Source organism: Sciurus vulgaris, assembly GCF_902686455.1.
Source record: "Sciurus vulgaris genome assembly, chromosome: 11".
Lineage (NCBI taxonomy): Eukaryota > Metazoa > Chordata > Mammalia > Rodentia > Sciuridae > Sciurus > Sciurus vulgaris.
The window spans coordinates 75,069,632-75,090,157 of NC_136472.1; the positions used below are offsets into that span (position 1 = coordinate 75,069,632).

Sequence of the window (20,526 nt, forward strand, 5' to 3'; positions counted from 1 at the left end):
AGAAACAAAATATTCTGAGAACCTATTCCAGAAATAAGTTTTTTATGCATAGGAAAATAAAGCATTTCATATTTAAGCATGTCTGAAAATCCAAGAGGCATTCTGACCAAACACTTCTTGAATCCCATTTACTACTTTAAAATCAAAGTGAAATTCTAAAATAGACAATTTATAAATTCTTATCTGGAATTTGTATTCTTCACATGGAAATTCATGGTCCCCAGTCTTCTGAATGGTTAAGGACAGCAAAGAAACTGATTTCCCACTTTAGCTGACAGTAGATGAAGGTAGCTCAAAAATTAGGACACATTTAGATTATTTTAATTCTTTACAAGAATGCAGTTGTGCTAAAAAGGTGAGTAATTAGAATGGTAAAATTATGTGGCAAAAAGTACTGGCATTTTTAAAAGGTGTCAGTAAAGCATGGTAAAATGTGCCATGTAAAAAGACTGTGCTAGAATCAGCAGTTTACAAGATTTCAAAAATATTTATCAAATAAGGAGGGAATTGGAATTTGAATCTTAAATTTCCCATCCTGCCATGATTCAGCAAATATTCCTGTGAATTTAAGTCTACTGAATAACTAAATTGACCAATTCTAGTTTTCCCTTCTTTTACAGAGAAATCAAGCCTTATCTCCCTGCCCCCATCTCAGCACAGGATACCCACTTTCAAAGTGTACATAAAACCTCATGGCAGTTTTGGGCAAGCTATCATTCAGATACAGTGATCAAGAAACTACTTTGATAAGAGAACAAAACACCAGACCAACATTGAGAATACCCTAGTAGGCATCACAAAAATCATGCATGGAAACAATATGCTGTTAACTGCCAAATGTGGGCTATTATAGCTGTTCTGATCCTGAAAGTCCATTTACACTAATTAACTAGATCTTTTTGTATATGTATGTGTCTACATGTATGTATGGGTATAATTTTCATGCAATGATCTTAAAGCTTTGGAGACAGTGGTTTTTGTTTAATTTCAAGGTTTGTCCATAATAGCAGTATTGACATGCATCAACTCTGCTAATGGGCAGTAGAATGAAAAAGACCATGGCACAATTTTTTAAACAATTTGAGGTTTAATTACATAATGCACCTGTAGGTGTTCTAGCATAAACACAATTGTAAAAATCTACATCCTATTTTAGGGTATTTTCCCACCTCCCATCCCTTAAAAGCTGTACAGTTATAAAAAAATGTGACTCTCAAGCAAAATAAAGTTTTGTTTGTTTGTTTTTTTGCAACATACAAAATAAGTTAAATGATTCAGAAGGTCTTGAGCCTTTAAGTTCCCCAATGACTATGTTCTGGTTGTCCATAAACATGACATGCAGGCCCCTGGTCTCTGACCAGAACTCAATAAATACAGATCAAACAAAATCCCAAAACACTTAAATTAGATTCCTTTAGAAGCTGATGAAAGTCAAGAAAATAAAAAGTTAGGGTTAACAATTCCATTCTTAACTTACATCATCCAGTGGCAAAAAGAAGGCAGGTTATTCAGTCCTTAGCACTTTCTCTAGCTTGTACCAGTTTGGCAAAAAATGCAAATGTAGTTCCTTTAAAAACTGTTTCATTCCAAATGTCTAGAGTTGAATAAATTTCTACTTATCTACTAATTTGTTGTATCCTCTCATATAACTTATGTATAGGATAGACTTATCTTAAAAGTTATAATAGAAATAACATTTTCATTAATTGAAACCACTATACTGTGCCAGAATTGGGTTTACAGTATTTCCCAGAGCAAAGTGGTATAAATATGAAATAAAAGCAAAACAAAAACTGAACAGCAACAACAACAACAAAACCCAGAGCTTACAGGACCAAAATGAGGGGAAAAAATTTACCCTTTTAGGGGATCCTATTTTAATCAACTTCTGAGAGGGTTTGTATGTGTAAAATAAGTGTTGGGTGTACAATCTAAAGTAGTTATATACCAAGCCTACTATCTTTTGGCTTATGACTATTTACTTGGAAATGACTCTATCTTCAATATGTTACACAGTTACTTAGCAATTCTTGGCACTTAAAAATGTTAAATAATTTTAAGTTGAAGTGAAATATTTTGGAAAAAATCATTAAGTGAACATAAAACAACCCAGTTTAAATACATTGATAACAAAAGACCTTATCTTTCAAGAATGGTATAGGAACAATGAAAAAAAAAATCAGCAGTTAGTTTGCCATTTCCAAGGTAGGTTTACAGGTACACACTGGGAATGGTAAATAAAATAGGAATGGACTTTATTCAAAAAGAGTTTAATAATGGATCATATTAAGCAGATGAGGACTAGGTATGTTACAGCAGATATGCAGTCTTGGCATTCTCTGCTTCTTGGAGAACCAGGAATATATTTTGTGAATGTCAAACCAATGAGAGAAACTACTGTTCTCTAGACTATCTGTAATTAAATGATGTTCATAATTTGATATCAGTTGCAATGCCATTACTTGCCTTATTTCTCTTTATAAGTCAATGATAGATACATTATTCTAATACCCCAATTGACTGTGTATATATGACATATATGTATGTCATATATATATATATATATATATATATATATATATATATATATATACACACACTTTCCATTTGAAAAAAGATCTGGGTCTGAATACTATGTTCTAAAGCTGTGAAACAACACCTTGAATTAAGGTCCTGGTCCACTGTGCCGTAAAGAATGGAGTTCACAACTTTTTCTGAACATTAAACCTGTAGATTCATTACATTCTCTACCCTTGTAGGTAGAACAAAATAGTTCTACCACAGAGGTGAATGGTCAACATCCCTTATGACCACAAATAGAAGATATACAGGCACTCCTTGTGATAAAGGAAATTCCATCAACCCCACATTAGCATTCAAGTTTTTGGCAGATCACTTTTTTCTTAATGGATTACCAATAAACTCAAATTTGTTCTCAACAAAACTCCTCTAAATCTGCAGCCTTGAGCAAATGAAAACAAGTATCAAGGAAATCCAACCTTAATGTATCATGTATTTTCTTTAAAATATCTGCCATCATTTTGCAGTAATGTGCCAACAATGGACATTGTTTTTACACCAAACACTATTTTATCAGCATAAATGTTGTAAAACCAGTCTCTGTCCTTTTCATAGTTTTTCAACTCAAAGCTTCTACACTGAAAACTTGACTAGTTTCCAAACCTTTGCAAAATTGTAAACCAAACTTTCTGAATACTAATGTCCTCTTAACACATTTGCCATAGACCAGGGTTTGATATTGGGAGCCCAATTTGTATTTCGAAAAAGTTAGGGTCTTAAATTATTAAAGGGCTTATGATATAGTAGCTATTGTGAATCTAATCCATGGATAGTGCTTTAACAATGATCTAAGATGGTCCATACTATTAAAATTACTAGTTTCTTTTATTTTCTCCAGTTACTATATTGTGTTTTTTATAAAACACTTTTTCCTAAAAATTTTAAGAAACTTCTTCAGAGTACCTTTAGAGTAAATATTTCTGAGGGATTGAATCTAAACATGAGGCAGGGCTGGGAACTTAGCTCAGTGGTGGAACACACATGTCTAGCACACATGAGGCCCTGGGTTTAATCCTCAGTACTGCAAAAAACAAAAACAAAACAACCCCAAAGCCAAGCAGAGGAACTATTCAAAATTTAATCTATAACCAGTCTGCATAGTAATAATTTGTTTATTAGCTGCCTAGATTACATTCTTGGTAGATGAACCATAACTAATCAGAATATAAGGTTAGAAAGGAGACACTTAGCATCAAGTTGACACACGTGTTCAGGTTTGGTAAGTATCAGGCAGTACAAGTGGTTTTATAACCTATGTCAGTGGGACATTTGCTAAGTGGAATACTCAGTCTTTACTATAAAAATTACCTTGGGCTTTCTATAATGAAAGGGTAAAAAGAATTCCTTATTTCACAATAGACATCCTGTTAGATTATCTACCCATTAATACTACTGATCATCTGCTTAACCGAGGAGTAGAACTAATAGGTAGGAGGTAGAGACAGGGCACATGGGAGAGTTTCTACATCATAGTGGCTTTACCTGGCTGCAGGACTAAAACAGTAGGTGACTGGGTAGCAGGAAAGGCCATCTATAGGTTCAAACCACTTACCTTGCACCACTAGTAGGAATTTTCTGCCTGCCTGCTTTAGATAGTTAAAAAGATTAAACTTGTTAGCTAACTTTCAAATAAATAAAACAAACAGCTAGAAAAGAGGCTTTGCAAGTGACTGTGGCTCCATTTTAGCCCTGCCTTACTACCTGGGAATGTAAGCTATTCCCTCCCTTCCAGTGGAACATTGTCTCAAAATAAAAATCACAACTTACTTGGAACCACATGCTATTGTTGCATCCTATTTTTAGGCTGCTTTCATTATTTTATTTTTTATACAGTTACATATACATTGCTAGAATCAAGGCAAAAATATTAATGGGCAGCTACTACAGAACTAAGGTGAAAAAAACCCCAACAACTGAAAAGCAACAGCTATAAACTTTCAAGGCCAAAAGATAAGATTTAAGGGAAACACCTGTTGAGGGAGGAAAAGCAGAAGTACAAAGTTTCTAGAGAGGTATTTGTAATGCAAGTCTATGCCAGCTTTTAGTAATAAAAAAGAGAAGTGCTTTACTATACACTGACTAGCACATTAGTGCTTAACTTGGAAAGAAAACTGAAGTTCCACGGGCCAGCAGCAGATATGATGTGTCCATTGCCGGCAACAGACACAACACTGGAACACAAAAACCCAAATCCCAGGGCATGAGTACTCACAGATGTAATGGTTGAAGTTTTCAGAATGTGACAGCAAAGTTTAATCACAAGTGCTACATTCTATACAATGTTAGGGCTCTGCCTGAAAATTTACAGCTGTAACAGAGACTAAGATAAAATTCATATTTTAGTGTCAATTATGTTATTTAGTTATACACTGCCTTTTCTTGAAACAAAGGGTTTGTCTTTCTTTACAAAGTGTTGAGATGTTTAAAATGGATACCATGCCTATTAGGTATATCGGCGGTTCTCAATCAACTCTATGTTGGCTGTGTGACTATTAATGAATTTTAATATAAGTCTAAAGGCCAAAGGCCAAAACTACATTCAAACCTGCTAATATATCCAGGCAGATAGGAATTCCAAACACACGCACAGGTGGGCACACATACACAAACACACACACACACAAGCCAAAACTCAAAAACCTCCCAAAGGAACTGCTTTGTTTGTAGACTTCAATTTGAAGTAGATACTAAGGGCAAGAATAGACCAGTTAAAATTCACCTGAAAATCCTTTTCTACTCTTCAAATGTGCTAAAATACCATTGTCAGCTTAGCATCTCTTCACTTGTGTTACATATAGATATATTTCTTTCAAAATGACGTTTCAGAAATTTAAAATGATCAAGTGGCCAGAGGACAGGAGTTATACTATTGAAAAAGAAGTTTATAGTCCAGCTGGATCTTAGGAAAGACCACACATTTTTCACTAAATCTCCATGAGACATAGTTAGAGGCCACCTTATTACCAATGGATAAAGCTATTTTTTTTTTAAAAAAATCTTGCTAGCACAATCTGGTTGTCAAAGCTTCATTATACATTTTACTGTGCAAATGCTTTTCAGATGATTTTGCTTTTTTAAAACAAGAAACTCCGCTATAACAGAAACAGGGAAAAGTTATTTTGTTTTTGTTTTTTGTTTTATGATGGTACTTTCACGGTCTCTTCTTTAAGTGTGGTAACTCCAATAGTAAACAAGTTGATTTTATGAAGGCTATTACTAAATGATTTATGTATGATGTTATCTACATTTCTCAAACTGCAACAGAACAGAGTTGAACTTTTAAAAGGTCTGTTAATCATCATCTATGCCATGAATGTTTAAATATAATATATATTTAATATGAAAAAGCTAAAGCACAAGTGCTTTCTCCCACCCCTAAATTCTGCTTTGGGCCCTCATAGATTTGGAATGCATTCTTATCCACCCTTTTCACAAAGTCAGGAGAGCTCAGGAAATATAAAGGCAAAAATATACAAATCTTTGTTGTTATTATAATAAGATTTTTTCCATGAATGAAATTACCAAGGACCATGAACTTGGAAAAAGAAAATCAAAAGAAATTTACAGCAATTATTTATCTTCAAAGTTCAAATCTGGTCACTTCACAGAAAGACTTCAGGGTTTGATGAAATTTTTTCTTCTAAAAAGTCATTCTGTAGTGGAGTTTTCTAGGAAAAATTAAACAGCTTTTAATAACTGGCCCGCTGGTGTGAGAGCTACCGTGGAATAAATTAGCACAAAAATGGAAAAAAAAGTCTTATAACTGTTCACTGTTACAGACATAATCAACAAGGTCAGTCACTCTCAAAAGCTCATCTTCTTCCTCCTCTGGTGCCCCTGCCTCTTGCCCACCACTCGTCCCATTGGGGGCTAGGCTCGCACTGGCTGTGCTGCTGTCCTTGGGGGTCTGAGGCTTCTCAGCTGGCTTGCCAATCAAGTTCTCAATGGCTTTGCCAGGACTCTGTCCATTGGTGGAAGGTAAGTCCACTAAACTATAGTCCAATGGGCTCCCCACTTTGCCTACATTTTCAAAGTCCTCTTCCTCATCGCTTTCTATCCGGTAGGGCTTCTTGGTGCTCTCCTGTTCCGAGGGCAGGACCCTAGGCTGACTGTCATGGGCACGCTGATCTGCATCTCCACGAGTATTGTCACAGCTCTCCTCATCTGTCTCAATTCGATGTAGTCGTTTGCGGGATGGTTTGCCTTCCTCTTCCTCCTCCTCTTCTGCTTCTGAATACTCATCTGTGCTTCGGCCCCGTTTCCGAACTGACCGCTTTGATTCTTTAGCTAGCTCATCATCTTCAGAGTTCTTGGACATATAGCTCTCTAGAATAAACAGCACATTTAAGCTATTGGCATAGTTTAACCATAAACATATTTAAGTACTTCTCTCCTCCCCATGTCCTGATTTCAGACTTGCTCATATATAAATATTTCCCATCAACAAATGGCCTGATTTTTCTCTCGGTCCCATTAATAATGCCAAATGACATTGATTCATAATGAACTTCACATACAATTTTAGGAAAGAACATTTTTCCTGGGGAAGAAATCTAATCTAACCTATCCTATGAAGATAAGTTGGTTACAAACTAGGAAACCCCTTTCCACTAGTCCTAAAATTAGGGAATCATATAAACATACTGTTAAGGAAAGATTAAAATTGGGCACCCAACTCTGTATATCTGAAACACTGTCAACTCTCATGTTATTAAATGCCCTTGGTAAACTGTAAATCTCTTCTTTGTCTATAATCTCACCTAGTTTCATGGCTTTGCATACCATTTAGATGCTGATGACTCTTACTTGTTTTAGGCAGTCACTAAATTCCAGACTAATGTATCAAACACCTCCAACATCTGTCCTTGGATATCTAAACAGGCATCTCAAGTCTGATGTGAACAAAACTTAAGTTCCTAAACTTCCACATTAAACCCATAGCACCATGGTCTCACCATCTTAGTTTTTGGCAATTCTGTTCTTATAATTGCTTAGTCATTCTTGATCTTTCCATGATCTACCCATCAGTGAATTCTTTGGATCTACTTTCAAAACATATTCATAATCTTATAACTTTTTGCCCCTTTACTGCTATTGTCTTGGTCCTACCCACCATCATATTTTACCTGCACTGTTTCATTAACCTTCTAACTGGTCTCCTAATTTTTGCTTTTGCTTCTTCAATTTATTCATTACACAGCTACTACAGTAAATTAAAACCTACGACAGAACATATCATTCCTTTGCTTGAAATCTTCCAATTACTTCTCATCTCAAAGAAAAGCTGGTCTCTACAGTGGAGTACTCCATGCTAACCAATATGGTAGAAAATAATCACAGATAGTTAAATTTAAATTAATTAAAATTAAACAAAAATTCAGTTCCAAGGTCACACTATCCACATTTCAAGTACTCAGTAGCCACATAGAACTAGTACTTGGGTTTGAAACTATTTGGGTATTCAGGACACAGGAATATATTTCAAAATGAAGGCCATGAATAATGAGCAGAAAAAAAATCACAAAGCATATCACAATTTTCTGCAACTATACTAATTTTGGTGAAGAATTTAATCATTACAATGGAATTCATAAAAATTAGCATCTTAGAAAGTGTCATTTACTTAAGATATAATTGGTGACCAGGAACAAAATAAGGGGATTTATCTAAAAACTACCACTGATTATATGAACTTAATAAAAAAGAAAAAAAGTATATAACCACAAGCCAAATTCACTTTATAATGTGTATTTCTGCCTAGTCCATACTTATGTAAACAGGAGATCTATTCCTTACCTTCACTCTCTGAGCTGGAAAGTCTGCGCTTGTGAACACGCCTTATTTCTTTGCCCCGTCTTAAACTCTTTTGGGAACCATCACTTTCTGAATCTTCTTTATAGTTAATTTGTCTTTTTTGGTTCCTCCTTGACCGCCTTCGCCGAGTTTCTACAAAATCATCACTAAAATCATCGCTAAAGTCACTTTCTATTAAAAAGAGGAAGAAAAACAAAGTCAAGTACAAAACTGACGTCCATTAAGTAGAAGTATAACTAGTTTAGGCTATAAAAATGTAAAGCTACTAAACAGAGTTTAGTCATAAAAATTCTTGAAATTCTTAGATTAAAAACTTTCTTAAGTCTTATTTTCTTTTTAATAAGGTGAGTCACTCTGGGAAGGGATTTTAATGCCAAACCTTAAAAATATATTCCATATTAGTAGTTATTTTCAAGATAAGAAAATATTCAGTGGGGTGTAGTGGCACATGCATTAATCCAAATGACTCGGGAGGCTGAGGCAGGAAGATCACAAGTTCAAGGTCAGCCTCAGCAACTTAGTAATGGCCCTGAGCAAATTAGTGAGACCCCACCACAAAATACAAAATAAGAAGGACTTGGGACGTGGCTCACTGGTTAAGCACCCCTGGGTTAAATATGAGTACCATGCCACCCCCAAAAAATAACACGCGTGCACAGTAGTCTTAAGTAGTAGCACACGCCTGTAAGCCCAGGGACTTCAGAGGCTAAGGCAGGAGGATCACAAGTTCAAGGCCAGTCTTGGCAACTTAGTGACAGCCTATCTCAAAATGAAAAATAAAAAGGACTAGAGATGTAGCTCAGTGGTAGAGAGGCCCTGGGTTTAATCCCCAGTACTACAAGTAAAAAAAAAGGAAAAGAAAAGGTCTGGGATGTAGCTCAGTGATACAGGGCTTCTCTAGAATGTGCCCTCAATCTCATCCCCAGCAATGTAAAAGGAAAAGAAAGTGTATTCAGTGTATTTTTTTTTAATTCTTATTTTCAACCTAGAGCAATCTGGTCAAGTACACAGTTGCCACAACTGCTTTTTGTGGTAAATAGTCAACAGAATATTCTTCCCAATAATCTGCCGTTCCTGTCTTTGGCTACACTATGATAATATAACACATAATAATATAAGTCCCTAACCAAAGAAACATCATAAGTCTGTTTCAAAGAATTATACAATTGGAGTTATGTTTCTAAATTTTCTCCATGTGGAATGAAAACCTGGTAAATAAAGTACATAGAGCTGTTTCTGTTCTCAGAGCATTGCTAATAGCATTGTTCTTGTCATCTCTGAACAATAATGCAGAGTGAGTATATGGCTTTGTCAGAGATGTTTTCAGTACAGCTTACAAATTCTACTAAATTATTATATTCAAACTTACTGTTCTCTAATGGATTGCTAACATTTCAAAATAGCTACCCAATAGTTGGAAGTGCTTTCCACTGGTCAAATCTGGGACAAACTGAATGTAACTACTGATGGTACATCTACCCATTAAATAAGAATCTAAAAATACACACTGACATAAGTAAATAGATAAAGAAAGGAAAGTTCTTCCTCACAGAACAATAAATACTAGATATAAAAGGAATGACAGTGCTGGAGAATCCTCAAAGGACACTAAAGACTAGCAGGTGAAACATTTGATGAGGAACAATAAATATGTTTACACAGCATCCAGTATCTTACTACAAAATTACTTATTAATTTTAAGGAAAAATAACAGAGAAACATGGAAGGCATAATACTTCTGTGAGTTCCTGCCAAAAATGCATAACCTGATTCTGGTCACAAGGAAACAGGAAAAGCCAAACTGAGGGACATTTTACCTAATAACTAGTAGGTATTCTTTTAAAATGTCAAGGTCAGAAAAGACAAATTTTAAAGGACATTCCTGATTAAAGAAAACTAAAGAGACATGAATAAATGGAATGTAGAATCCAAGCTCAGATTCTGGACTAGAAGGAAAAAAAAAATGGATATATAAAGGACAATAATGGATATTATATAAGATTTGAATTAGTAATGTTAGAATTTTTAATTTTGATAACTGGTTATGTAAGAAAATGTCCTCGTTTTTAAGAAATAATCACTGATGAAGAGGCATAATTTTGCCATGTAGTCAAGAGGTTTAGAAAAGATAAACAAAACAAAATGTACAAAGGATGGCCAGAGCCAGGGATACAATATTCATGTCTGTGATACATCTCCCATAAGATGACAGCTACCTATCTCCCAATTCTTTAAAGCACCCTTATCTTTCCTTTCAGCTGTTGAACCTCTCACTATTCTTTTAATAAAGATAAGCATAATGTATAAAAACATTAATCACTGCTAATTTGGAAAAACTACAGAATCACTGATTGTGGTACACACATATTAGAGAAAATAATAGTTGGGTATCTGAGAAAAATGTTCTCAGTTTTTTGAGAATGATTCCCAAGAAACACTATGAAGATAAAGGTTAGGCATGGAAACAATGTGGTACCAAAAGGATTCATCACAATCCTAAATGAATGTGGTATGAAGTCAACACATACATTTTCATATATTTTCTCAGATATGCTCTATGTGAAACACATAGTTAGTTACTACTGAATCATATGAAAAGGACACAAAGTTTTATCAGAAAGCTTAGTTACAACTGAATAGAACTTTATTTTAAGAGCTCTTTACTCCTGAAGTCATACAAATGTAGTAAGTTATTATGATGAGAATACAAGTTATCTTTACCAGAGTCTCTACTATTATCTTCAGATTCCTCCTCTTCATCGTCATCAGAGTACTTTTTCTTTGGGGTCTTTCTTCGTAAACGCCTGCTTTGCCTCATTGGCCGGGAAGGGTGTCGCCTCAATCTACGACTACAGAAATCGGTGTCGCTGTCATCATTAGATGGTGGATCTTCTTCACTTTCATCTGGGTTTTCATCAGATACAACAAATTCATCTTGAGATCTGTCCAGGAAAATCCCAATAAATTATGATGGTATACATAAAACTGAGAACCCATTTTTGACAGTTTTAAGTTCAAATTTTAGGGGATCCAATGAAACATTAAGTAACGTTTATGCAATATATCTGGATAGAATTATTAAGTTTCTCTGTTTGCAAAAAAACGTCTCATCACCTGTCCTTCTCTTAGGAGGGACTGGAAAGATGAACTGATGCTGATTGTTGTATACAAAATTACATTGGTCTTTTGGGATGTCCTCCATGTACCTTTAAATTTGGCACATCAAAAGTGAACTCACTGTTTCCCGACCAACTCAGCTTGTCCCTCAGGAACTCAAAACAGATATTAATCCTAATTTTTCCCTTTTCATTTCTCACATCTAAAACCTTCAGTGGTTTTTCATCATTTTCAGGACAAAGTCCAAACTCTTACACATGCCAAAAAAACCACTCTATCGTCTTAATTCTTTTTCATCTTTTGAATAAGTCTCCAATAGGGCACTCTATTCTCATATTCTTCCTATCCTGAGGCACTAGAAACTTCTCAGATATTCCATGAAATTTTTTGGCTTGCTGCCTGGAACATATGAGTTTTTGGAATACCTTCTTATCTTATCCTGCTTCTATCCCAAACTTCTTCATCTACCCAAATATTCTGTAAATTTGAGATCAAGCTTTACTTTTACTGTGAGCTTTCTCTGATGTTATTGGATTGAGCCAACTGTCTTCTGTACAATAATCTATATTTTACCTATATTTTAGTAGCAGTCATGCAGAATGGTTGTGTGTGTGTGTGTGTGTGTGTGTGTGTGTGTGTGTGTGTACATGTGCTTTATATTTATTCTCTCCGTTAACAATCTAAAAGAAGAAACTCTGCAGTGTAGTTTTAATAGTTGCTCAGCAGAAGCCTTCCCTGATCTTCCATATTGGATTACTTGCCCCAACCTCAACCTCTTTGTCACCAGAGGATATTTACTAAGTATTTCTCAAATATAACTCCGTCAACAAATGTAATTATGAATATTAAACAGATAACCACAAACCTACTTTTTATTTTAATCTAATAAAAACCAAAATTCACAATCTTCATTAAATACCCTGAAAAAAGAGATTGTCATGTATGTGACAAACAAAATCCCCATCACAATGTAGCCAAGTCTTGCTGCTAGCTGGTCCTTTTTAAGCTGGTATCTATAAAATGGTATCTATGGCAGGCCACGTACCCATCACTGATCTTGAATTCATCTTCACTCTCTTCTTCATCCAGGTTACTATCACTGTCCAAATCATTTAGTCGCCGACGTTTCTTTCGTCGAGCAGCAGCTGCCCTTTGGGGTCGTTTATTTTCCTTTCTTTCTTCATCCAAAATAGTAGAGATGTCTTTTCCACGGTGACCTGTGATGGTAGAGATATCTTTTCCCCGGCCAACTCCTGAAGGGGAGAGATAAATGTGTTTAATTAAACCTTCCCCTTAATTTGCACATTGTCCTGATTGTGTGTAACAGGTCTTCATTGGATTTCTTTCTTCCTACAAATATGCAGATTTCTCCCAACTTCTTTATGAACAGAGCTTTCATCAAGATAGATTTAGCATTTATCCTACTGAACAGAAGTCCACAATGTAGAGAACCTTTTATTTATAATTCATACACTGTGAAACTCACCTTTTCAGAGGGTATAAAGTTTTTAATATAGTTATAAACTTGTACAACCATCACCTCTAACCAATTCCAGAACATTTTCATCACCCCACAAAGAAACCTCACACTTATTAACAGTCATCCAAGAAATTCTTGAAAGCTATCTTTTGTATAAGGTTTGAAAAAAGAGACCAATACCCTTTTAAAAACACTGTTTGCATGACGGGGGGAAAAAGTGGGCTAAGATGTAAATAAGGCACAGATTTCTGGAAAAGCTTGTGATTTCTTTAGTGCCTTTATAAACAACCTGTTTATTAATCCTTTCCAGAGTTTTCTTAATAACTAAGTGAAAACCAGAATGTTCCACATCAGAGCACTAGCAATTGGCTATACAGTGCTTTAATAAATTATCTTCAAATTCTTCTACGTTAATGCCATCTTTTAAAGACTATGAAGTTAGTATGCTAATTTTAATAGGTTAATTTAAGCCAATTATTTTGATACTGATTATCTACAAATTTTGGAACTTTGTAGTCTAAAAGACAATGGAAAAGATTCTTCAGTATTCTATTTGGAAATTTTGATGTATGGAGGATCATTAATATTTTATGATACATCATAAAGTAAAACTACTTTAAAATAATTAGATCTGATTCTGTATACTGACACTGTCCATTTTGGATCTAAGACAGTTAACATCATTAGTTATAGGGATGCACATTAAAGTGGGGACTAAAAAATATGTTCGATGCCCTAATTTGGGCATTTGAATTAACTTGCTGGCAGTTACATGAAAAAGAAAGAATGATAACAACATACCTCCTCCATCAGCCTCTTTGATATCATCTTCTATAGCTTCATCAATTGCTTCATCAAACTCATCAAATCTAAAACATATACAATGATCACATTACACCCTATCCTGGTGTTTTAAATTCTTAAAGATCATCTATACTAAATTTCTTCTGTGGTCTTAATGTTTTTTTATCCCCACAATACTCAAATAGTAAAATCCTACCTACCAAGGTGATAGTATTAGGAAGTGAGGTCCTCATGAATAGGATTAATGTCCTCATAAAACAGGGCAGAAAGACCCATTGCCCTTTCCACCATGTGAGGCCCCAGTAAGAAGACAGTCACATAAGAGGAATCAGGTGTTCATCAGATGTGCCAGACCTTCCCTAGAGAGTTTCTTGGCCTTTTCTACCATGTGAACACACAGCAGGTACCATTTATAAACCAGAAAGTAGGCCCTCACCAGATTCCAAATCTGCCAGTGCCTTGATCTTGGGCTTTTTAGCTTCCAGAACTGTGAGAAATAAATTTCTGTTGTTTACAAGCTGTTCAGGTATCTTGTATATACTACCCAAATGAACTAAAACAGTGTCAGAAAACGAAACATAAAATGTTTTTTGCAATACTGGGGATTAAACCCAGGGCCTCACATTGAAGCAAATGTACCCCAACTGTGCTAGATCCACAGCTTATCAAAACACATGTAAAAGGGCTAGCTGGTACAGATTTTAGGCTTTTTAGATTATACAGTTTTTGTAACCATTATGGCACTATAATGCAGAAGCGTTATAGATAGTATGTTATATAAATGAATATAAATGTGCTCCAATAAAACTTTATAGACACTGGAATTGGAATTACATATAATTTTCACTGAATATTCTTCTTTTGATTCTTTTTTTTCCAACCCATTTCAAACATAAATGTAATTTATAGGTCATGCTTACAAAAACCAGCGTAAGTTGAATTTGGCTTATAGGCCCACCCCCAGTTAAACAAATCATATGTAATTGAACAAATTACTGTTTCACAAACAATATTAAATGCTAGATCTAATTATTATTGCTATTAAAATACATTGCTATTATTGTTACTAAGTTTCTGTACAGCTGATCAAAATTGTAGAACTAAATTAATGTTCTTTTTCTTGAAGGGTTGTTTCCTCCGATTTAAAACAAAGGACCAAGACTAAATGTTCTCTAAGATTTCCTCATATATAAAAAAAAAACTCCTTTCATTTTAGGGATCAGGTAATCAATAAGATGAAGTGACTTGTCCAAAACCATGCTAAATACAGTAATTACTGGCTAGCCACACGGGGCTATTTCAGTTAGTTAAATTTTAAAATTCTGTTCCTCATTAAGCTTATTTCAAGTACTCAATCATTACATAAGGCTATTGCCTGCTATATTGGACATCAAGGAAATAGAACATTTCTATCACCACAATAAATTCCAACAATAAGTTCTACTGGAGAGGGTGGGGATTAAAGGCACCTAATAGATTAACAACAGCATCAAGACTAAAAGCTAATATTTTGCCTTCTGAGTTGCAAATACACAAACACACAACACAAACTTATTTCAAAAGATTCTTAAGTTTCAAGTTAGTTTCTTCAATAATATAAATTTTAATGTCCATGTAGTGTCCAATCTTATAAATACATCATAATTATAGTTAAAACAGTTAATTTCCAATTTTTCTCAGCATGCTATAAAAAATATTACTATAGCTATAGCTTGGCTTTTCCTTAAGATAAATTCTGATAGCCGAGCACAATGGTGCATGCCTGTAATCCTGGCCACTCAGGAGGCTGAGGCAGGAGGATCCTAAGTTCCAGGTCATCCTTGGCAATTTACTGAGACCCTGTCTCAAAATAAAACATTAAAAACATCTGAGGATTTAGCTCAATGGTAAAGTGCCCCTGGGTTCAAACACCAATACTACAAAAAATGACAAATTCTAAGAAAGTAAAAATCTGCATACCCATCCACTGAGGTAATAATGGAGACAGATAAAGCTAGACGCAAAGTTAGCCAAAATTAATATTTGTCCCAAGGATTTACTGTGGTTGTAAAGTGGCATGACAATCTACTTTAAGTAACATCTGCTTCTGAGAAATTGTTTTCTAAAACCAGACCATCAGAAACTTGAGACATTTGAAATGATACCAGTAAAAATGAAATGTCCCATTCTTATCTGGAGGATCTAAGGTATTTTTAAAATAAATAAGGAGTTTTGATTTATAACCCAGATGCAGGATTTCAGATAAGGGGTTTCTGGTCATACTACTCTATATACCTGCCTAAACTTTACTGTTTTCAAGGAAAAAGGGTCCATTCAATCAATGTCTGAAACTGACCCCTTCAGAATCTTCCTTTACTCTAAGTGCTTCCTTTAAATTTCATCTAACCACCACCCTTCCTCCGAAGCTTATAACCATCTTTTTCCCTTGTATGGTAGAGACCCCTATGATGCCACTGTGAAATTTTGTTTGACCATACATTTTTTTCCCTGGTATTCTTACTACAAATAAAGTAATTGGTGTTAAATGGCACACAACTTGTTTTACTAACAACCATAAAGAGAATTTTATAAAGTTCTGTACTTTTATACTTCAGAAAAACAAAGTTATTTTCCTGTTCTAACTTTTTTTAAAAATATAGAACATTTCACAAATTTACATGTCCTCCTTGTATAGGGGTCATGCTAATCTTGTATCATTCCAATTTTAGTGTATGTGCTGCCAAAGCCAGTACTTCCTGTTCTAATTTTAATTTGATTACTGTATGCCAAATACTGTTTTCATGTTTATTGGTTATTTTGTAAAGTACTTGTTTGGGTTCTTTGCTGCTATAGCCCTCAACCACCACTCCACTCCAGTTCTGTGGATAGAACAAGGGAAGTTTTACTATGGAACTACATCACTAGCTTGTTAAAAAAAATTTTTTTTTTATTTTTTAAATTTTGAGGTATGGCCTTGCAAGGTTGCAAAGGCTGGTCTTGAACTTTTGATCCTCCTGTCTCAGTCTCCCAAGCCACTGGAATTACTGACATGCACTGCCACCCACTGCTGCTCCTATGCCCATTTTTTTAAAAAAATATTTTTTTTTAGTTGGCAACGGATCCTTATTTTATTTATTTATATGCCATGCTGAGAATCGAACCCAATTCCTCCCACGTACTAGGCAAGTGCTCTGCCACTGAGCCACAACCCCAGCCCCTCCTATGCCCAATTTTAAAGCTAGTGTGGTTCATCTTTTCTTACTGATTTGTAAATTTTTAACATATTAAACACTGCACCTCCTTTGGACCATGTTACAATTTCCTTTTTTGCAGTACTGGGGATTGAACCCAGGGCCTTGCACATGCTAGGCAAGTACTCTACCACTGAGCTACCTTCCTGGCCCTGCAATTACTTCTATCAAACTATACTTTCCTTTTAGGCCTTTGCACTATATATATGTTTTAAGTTTTGAGATAGGAAAATTGACATCTTGCCTTGTTACCATTATGAATAAGTATGTCATCACATCTTTACTATATTCATTATATTCTGTTAAATTCATATACCATTCCTTTTAAAGTCCAACTCCTTTGTAAGCACACATTGTTTGTACACATAATTGTCTGAGACTGTCTTATTTTTTAAACTTTTATGTAATCAAATATCCTTTCCATTATTGTTTCTGCCTTTGATATTATAATTTAACAGCTGTTCTTACACTGAAGATGTAAGAACATCTTAAATTGTTCTTGAGAATGAGATAGGGTATGAAAAATGCATCACACAATACATTTTATGCTACACATTGTTTACCATAAGGTCCTATATTGCCATTATATAACTTTAGAGCTGAAAGGAACCAAGATGAAGCAACAAAGACCAAAGGGCAATGGACCATTCAAAGATATATGGCCATTAAGTGGCACAGTGAGGAATATACTTTTAGTCTTCTTATCCTCAATCCAATGCTTCCTCTAGTTAATTTTGATGTCTTCCTCTTTGGTAGAAGCAATAAGAATCAGTTAAACAATTGTTAAATTATAGTAAGTGGTGATGAAATTCTAATAAAACAAACCTCTCAAAACACTGGTGTTTCAAAGGCCACAATGGTAGCCAGGCATGACGGTACAAGCCTGTAATCCCAACAACTCAGAAGGCTGAGGCAGGAGGATTGCAAGTTCAAAGCCAGTCTCAGAAATTTAACAACTTAGCAAGTCCTTGTCTGATGATGAAAAATAAAAGGGCTGGGAATGTGGCTCAATGGTTAAGTGCCCTTGGGTTCAGTCTCTGGTACCAAAAATGGGGGGAAAATGGTATAAAGTAATTAAAATATAATTTATCTATTATTTGAGTGAGGCAATGTGATCTAGTGGAAAGAATATTAGCAAATAATCAAAAGACAGGATTTTAGTCTAGGCTTAGCTACTAACAATGACAATGGAAAAATCTTTGGTGGCAAAAGGTAAACCAGATTTTATATATAAATATATATATTTTTTTGTTTTGTTTTGTTAGTAGGGATTCAATTCAGGGGCACTCAACCACTGAACTGTATCCCCAGTATTTTTTTTTTTTTTTTTTTTAATTTGGAGACAGAGCCTTACTAAGTTGCTAAGGCTGGCGCGCTGAACTTGAAATCCTCTTGCCTCAGCCTTCCAAGTCATTGGAATTACAGGCAAGTGCTTCTACACCCAGTTATATTAATTATATTAACTAAGTATTATAACACTATGTGTAGGAGACACAAGAATATATAAAACAGACGATGCTAATAGTCTAGTGAGGGAGAGAAAATTAAAAAATAATATTAATCACAAAATACAACTATGAGTGCTTTCAAAGAACACTGCAGACTACAGGCACACAGTGGGGAGATTTAGGAGAAGGTTAGCAAGTAAAAATGGGAGGAAAATAAGAGGCAGAATAAACAATGTGCAAAAGGGACTAAAAGATGACAGCGTAACAAGGAGTTAAGGAAAATATTGATGGGATGGAGATGGAAAGACAAGTAGAGATGAGACTTCGCCACAACTTCTAGATCTACAGCATCAATCTTTATCCCAAGAGCTATAAATATCCAACAAAGCATGTTAAGGAAAAGATGAAGACGTGAGCATATTTCTGTTTGGAAAAGATCACACTATCTACACTACAAAATTCTATGACTCTAAAGATGGGAGGTAAGAAGTAAATACACAGCCTTCAATCTCCTTAGGTCCTGATTTGTAGTTTTTACCAGTCATGGACCAAGAACATCGTGATAAAAAAATTGTGCTTGTATTGAAATGGATGGATTTTTTTTCTCTGTAATCATTCTCTGAAGGATACAGTAAAACAACCACTTATATAACATTTAAATTGTATTCAGTATTTGGGTTTTTGTTTATTTTATGAGATGGGGCTCTCTCTAACATCGCCCAGCCTGGTTCTGAATTCTTGGGCTCAAGTGATTCTCCCACCTCGGCCTCGCCAGTAGCTGGGACTACAAGTGTATGCTACCATCCCCACTTGTATTGGTATTATAAGTTATCTAGAGATGATTTAACATATATGGAAAGATATGTACAGGTTATATATAAATGCTACATTTTAATATACAGGACTTGAGAATCTGTAGATTTTGGTATCTTAGAGGGTCCTGGAAACCTTTTTCTTATGGTATTTGAAATGAAACAGGAATTCACACCTGCTAGGCAAGTACCCTACCACTGAGCTACATTCTCAGCCCTAGATTGCTGAATTCAGTACCCAGTGGATACCAAAGAATAATTATGTAGACAACTGCTAATTATCAATGGGATATGGAAAGTGTATACTTTTGGGTCATATTAGCTAATTATAAAAGCATCTTATGCCCTTTTCCTACAACCAGTTCCATATATTTCATACCTGTAACTTATACATTTCCGTGTTCTTGTTGACCTCCTTTCAAGCAAGTTTGCTTTGGATTTTTTTGAATCTTTTTTCTTTTCTTCTTGATCTTCAGAAAAATCTGGCTCCTTTCAAAATTTAAGAATACAGGTATAACAGAACAAAATTTTGGGATTAACAGTTTTGTAATCTCCATCTAGGTGGTACATGTGAGACATCTGAAAAAGTTTGAGATTATCCTGCCTCAAATGAATATACACAGCAACATTAATTATACAGGCTTAAAAAGGAATACTAGTGGGTAAAGAAAGAAAATATTTCTGTATTAAAATTCTTCTACTTTTGTGAGTTCATAATTGCCTGTTTTAAAACTATCAGGATGAAGTTGTTCCACTGACATAATCTTTTAACCAATAATTAAATCTGACACACAGAAAACACTGAACAGATATATATGCTGAATTAATAAAATAATTGATTTAAAAGAAAGGGGTATGATGCTGAAATAAAATAACATTATAGGCTATTTAATTCTAATTTAATTAATTAAGTCTGAATGAAACTTCTTATGAAATGAATAAAGTCCCTTCATTTCAAACGAGAAACCATGTTCCATCTACTCAATAAGAGACACCCTTCTTCATTATACACTATTATATACAAACTGATAAATCTTCAAAGAAACCAAATTGTATCAATACAAATTAAAGTGTCCAATAACACTAAAAGCAGGAAATTAAGATTCAATCACCTTGAACTATTCTTCAGTTACTTTATGTAAATAATATGAAAAACCTAAACAAAATTATTCTGGTTTGGGGTAAAAACAAAGGAACATAAAACCCAAAGCAATGGACTATAAATTTAGCTTGATGTGATA

At 34.7% G+C, this 20,526-nt stretch overlaps 1 protein-coding gene across 2 annotated transcripts in view; it reads right to left on the reverse strand.

The window, feature by feature from the left end:
* Positions 1 to 2,758: 2,758 nt before the first annotated feature.
* RSF1 (remodeling and spacing factor 1) overlaps positions 2,759 to 20,526 on the reverse strand; it is a 135,702-nt gene continuing 117,934 nt past the window's right edge. For both annotated transcript variants that reach the window (XM_079105087.1, XM_079105088.1), the window contains 6 exons: positions 19,665 to 19,774; positions 13,793 to 13,860; positions 12,557 to 12,764; positions 11,116 to 11,336; positions 8,377 to 8,565; positions 2,759 to 6,906 (listed from right to left, as the gene is read on the reverse strand). In XM_079105087.1, the coding sequence (XP_078961213.1) occupies positions 6,338 to 6,906; positions 8,377 to 8,565; positions 11,116 to 11,336; positions 12,557 to 12,764; positions 13,793 to 13,860; positions 19,665 to 19,774 (1,365 nt within the window). In that variant the 3' untranslated portion in view covers positions 2,759 to 6,337. The remainder of the gene's footprint in view (positions 6,907 to 8,376; positions 8,566 to 11,115; positions 11,337 to 12,556; positions 12,765 to 13,792; positions 13,861 to 19,664; positions 19,775 to 20,526) is intronic.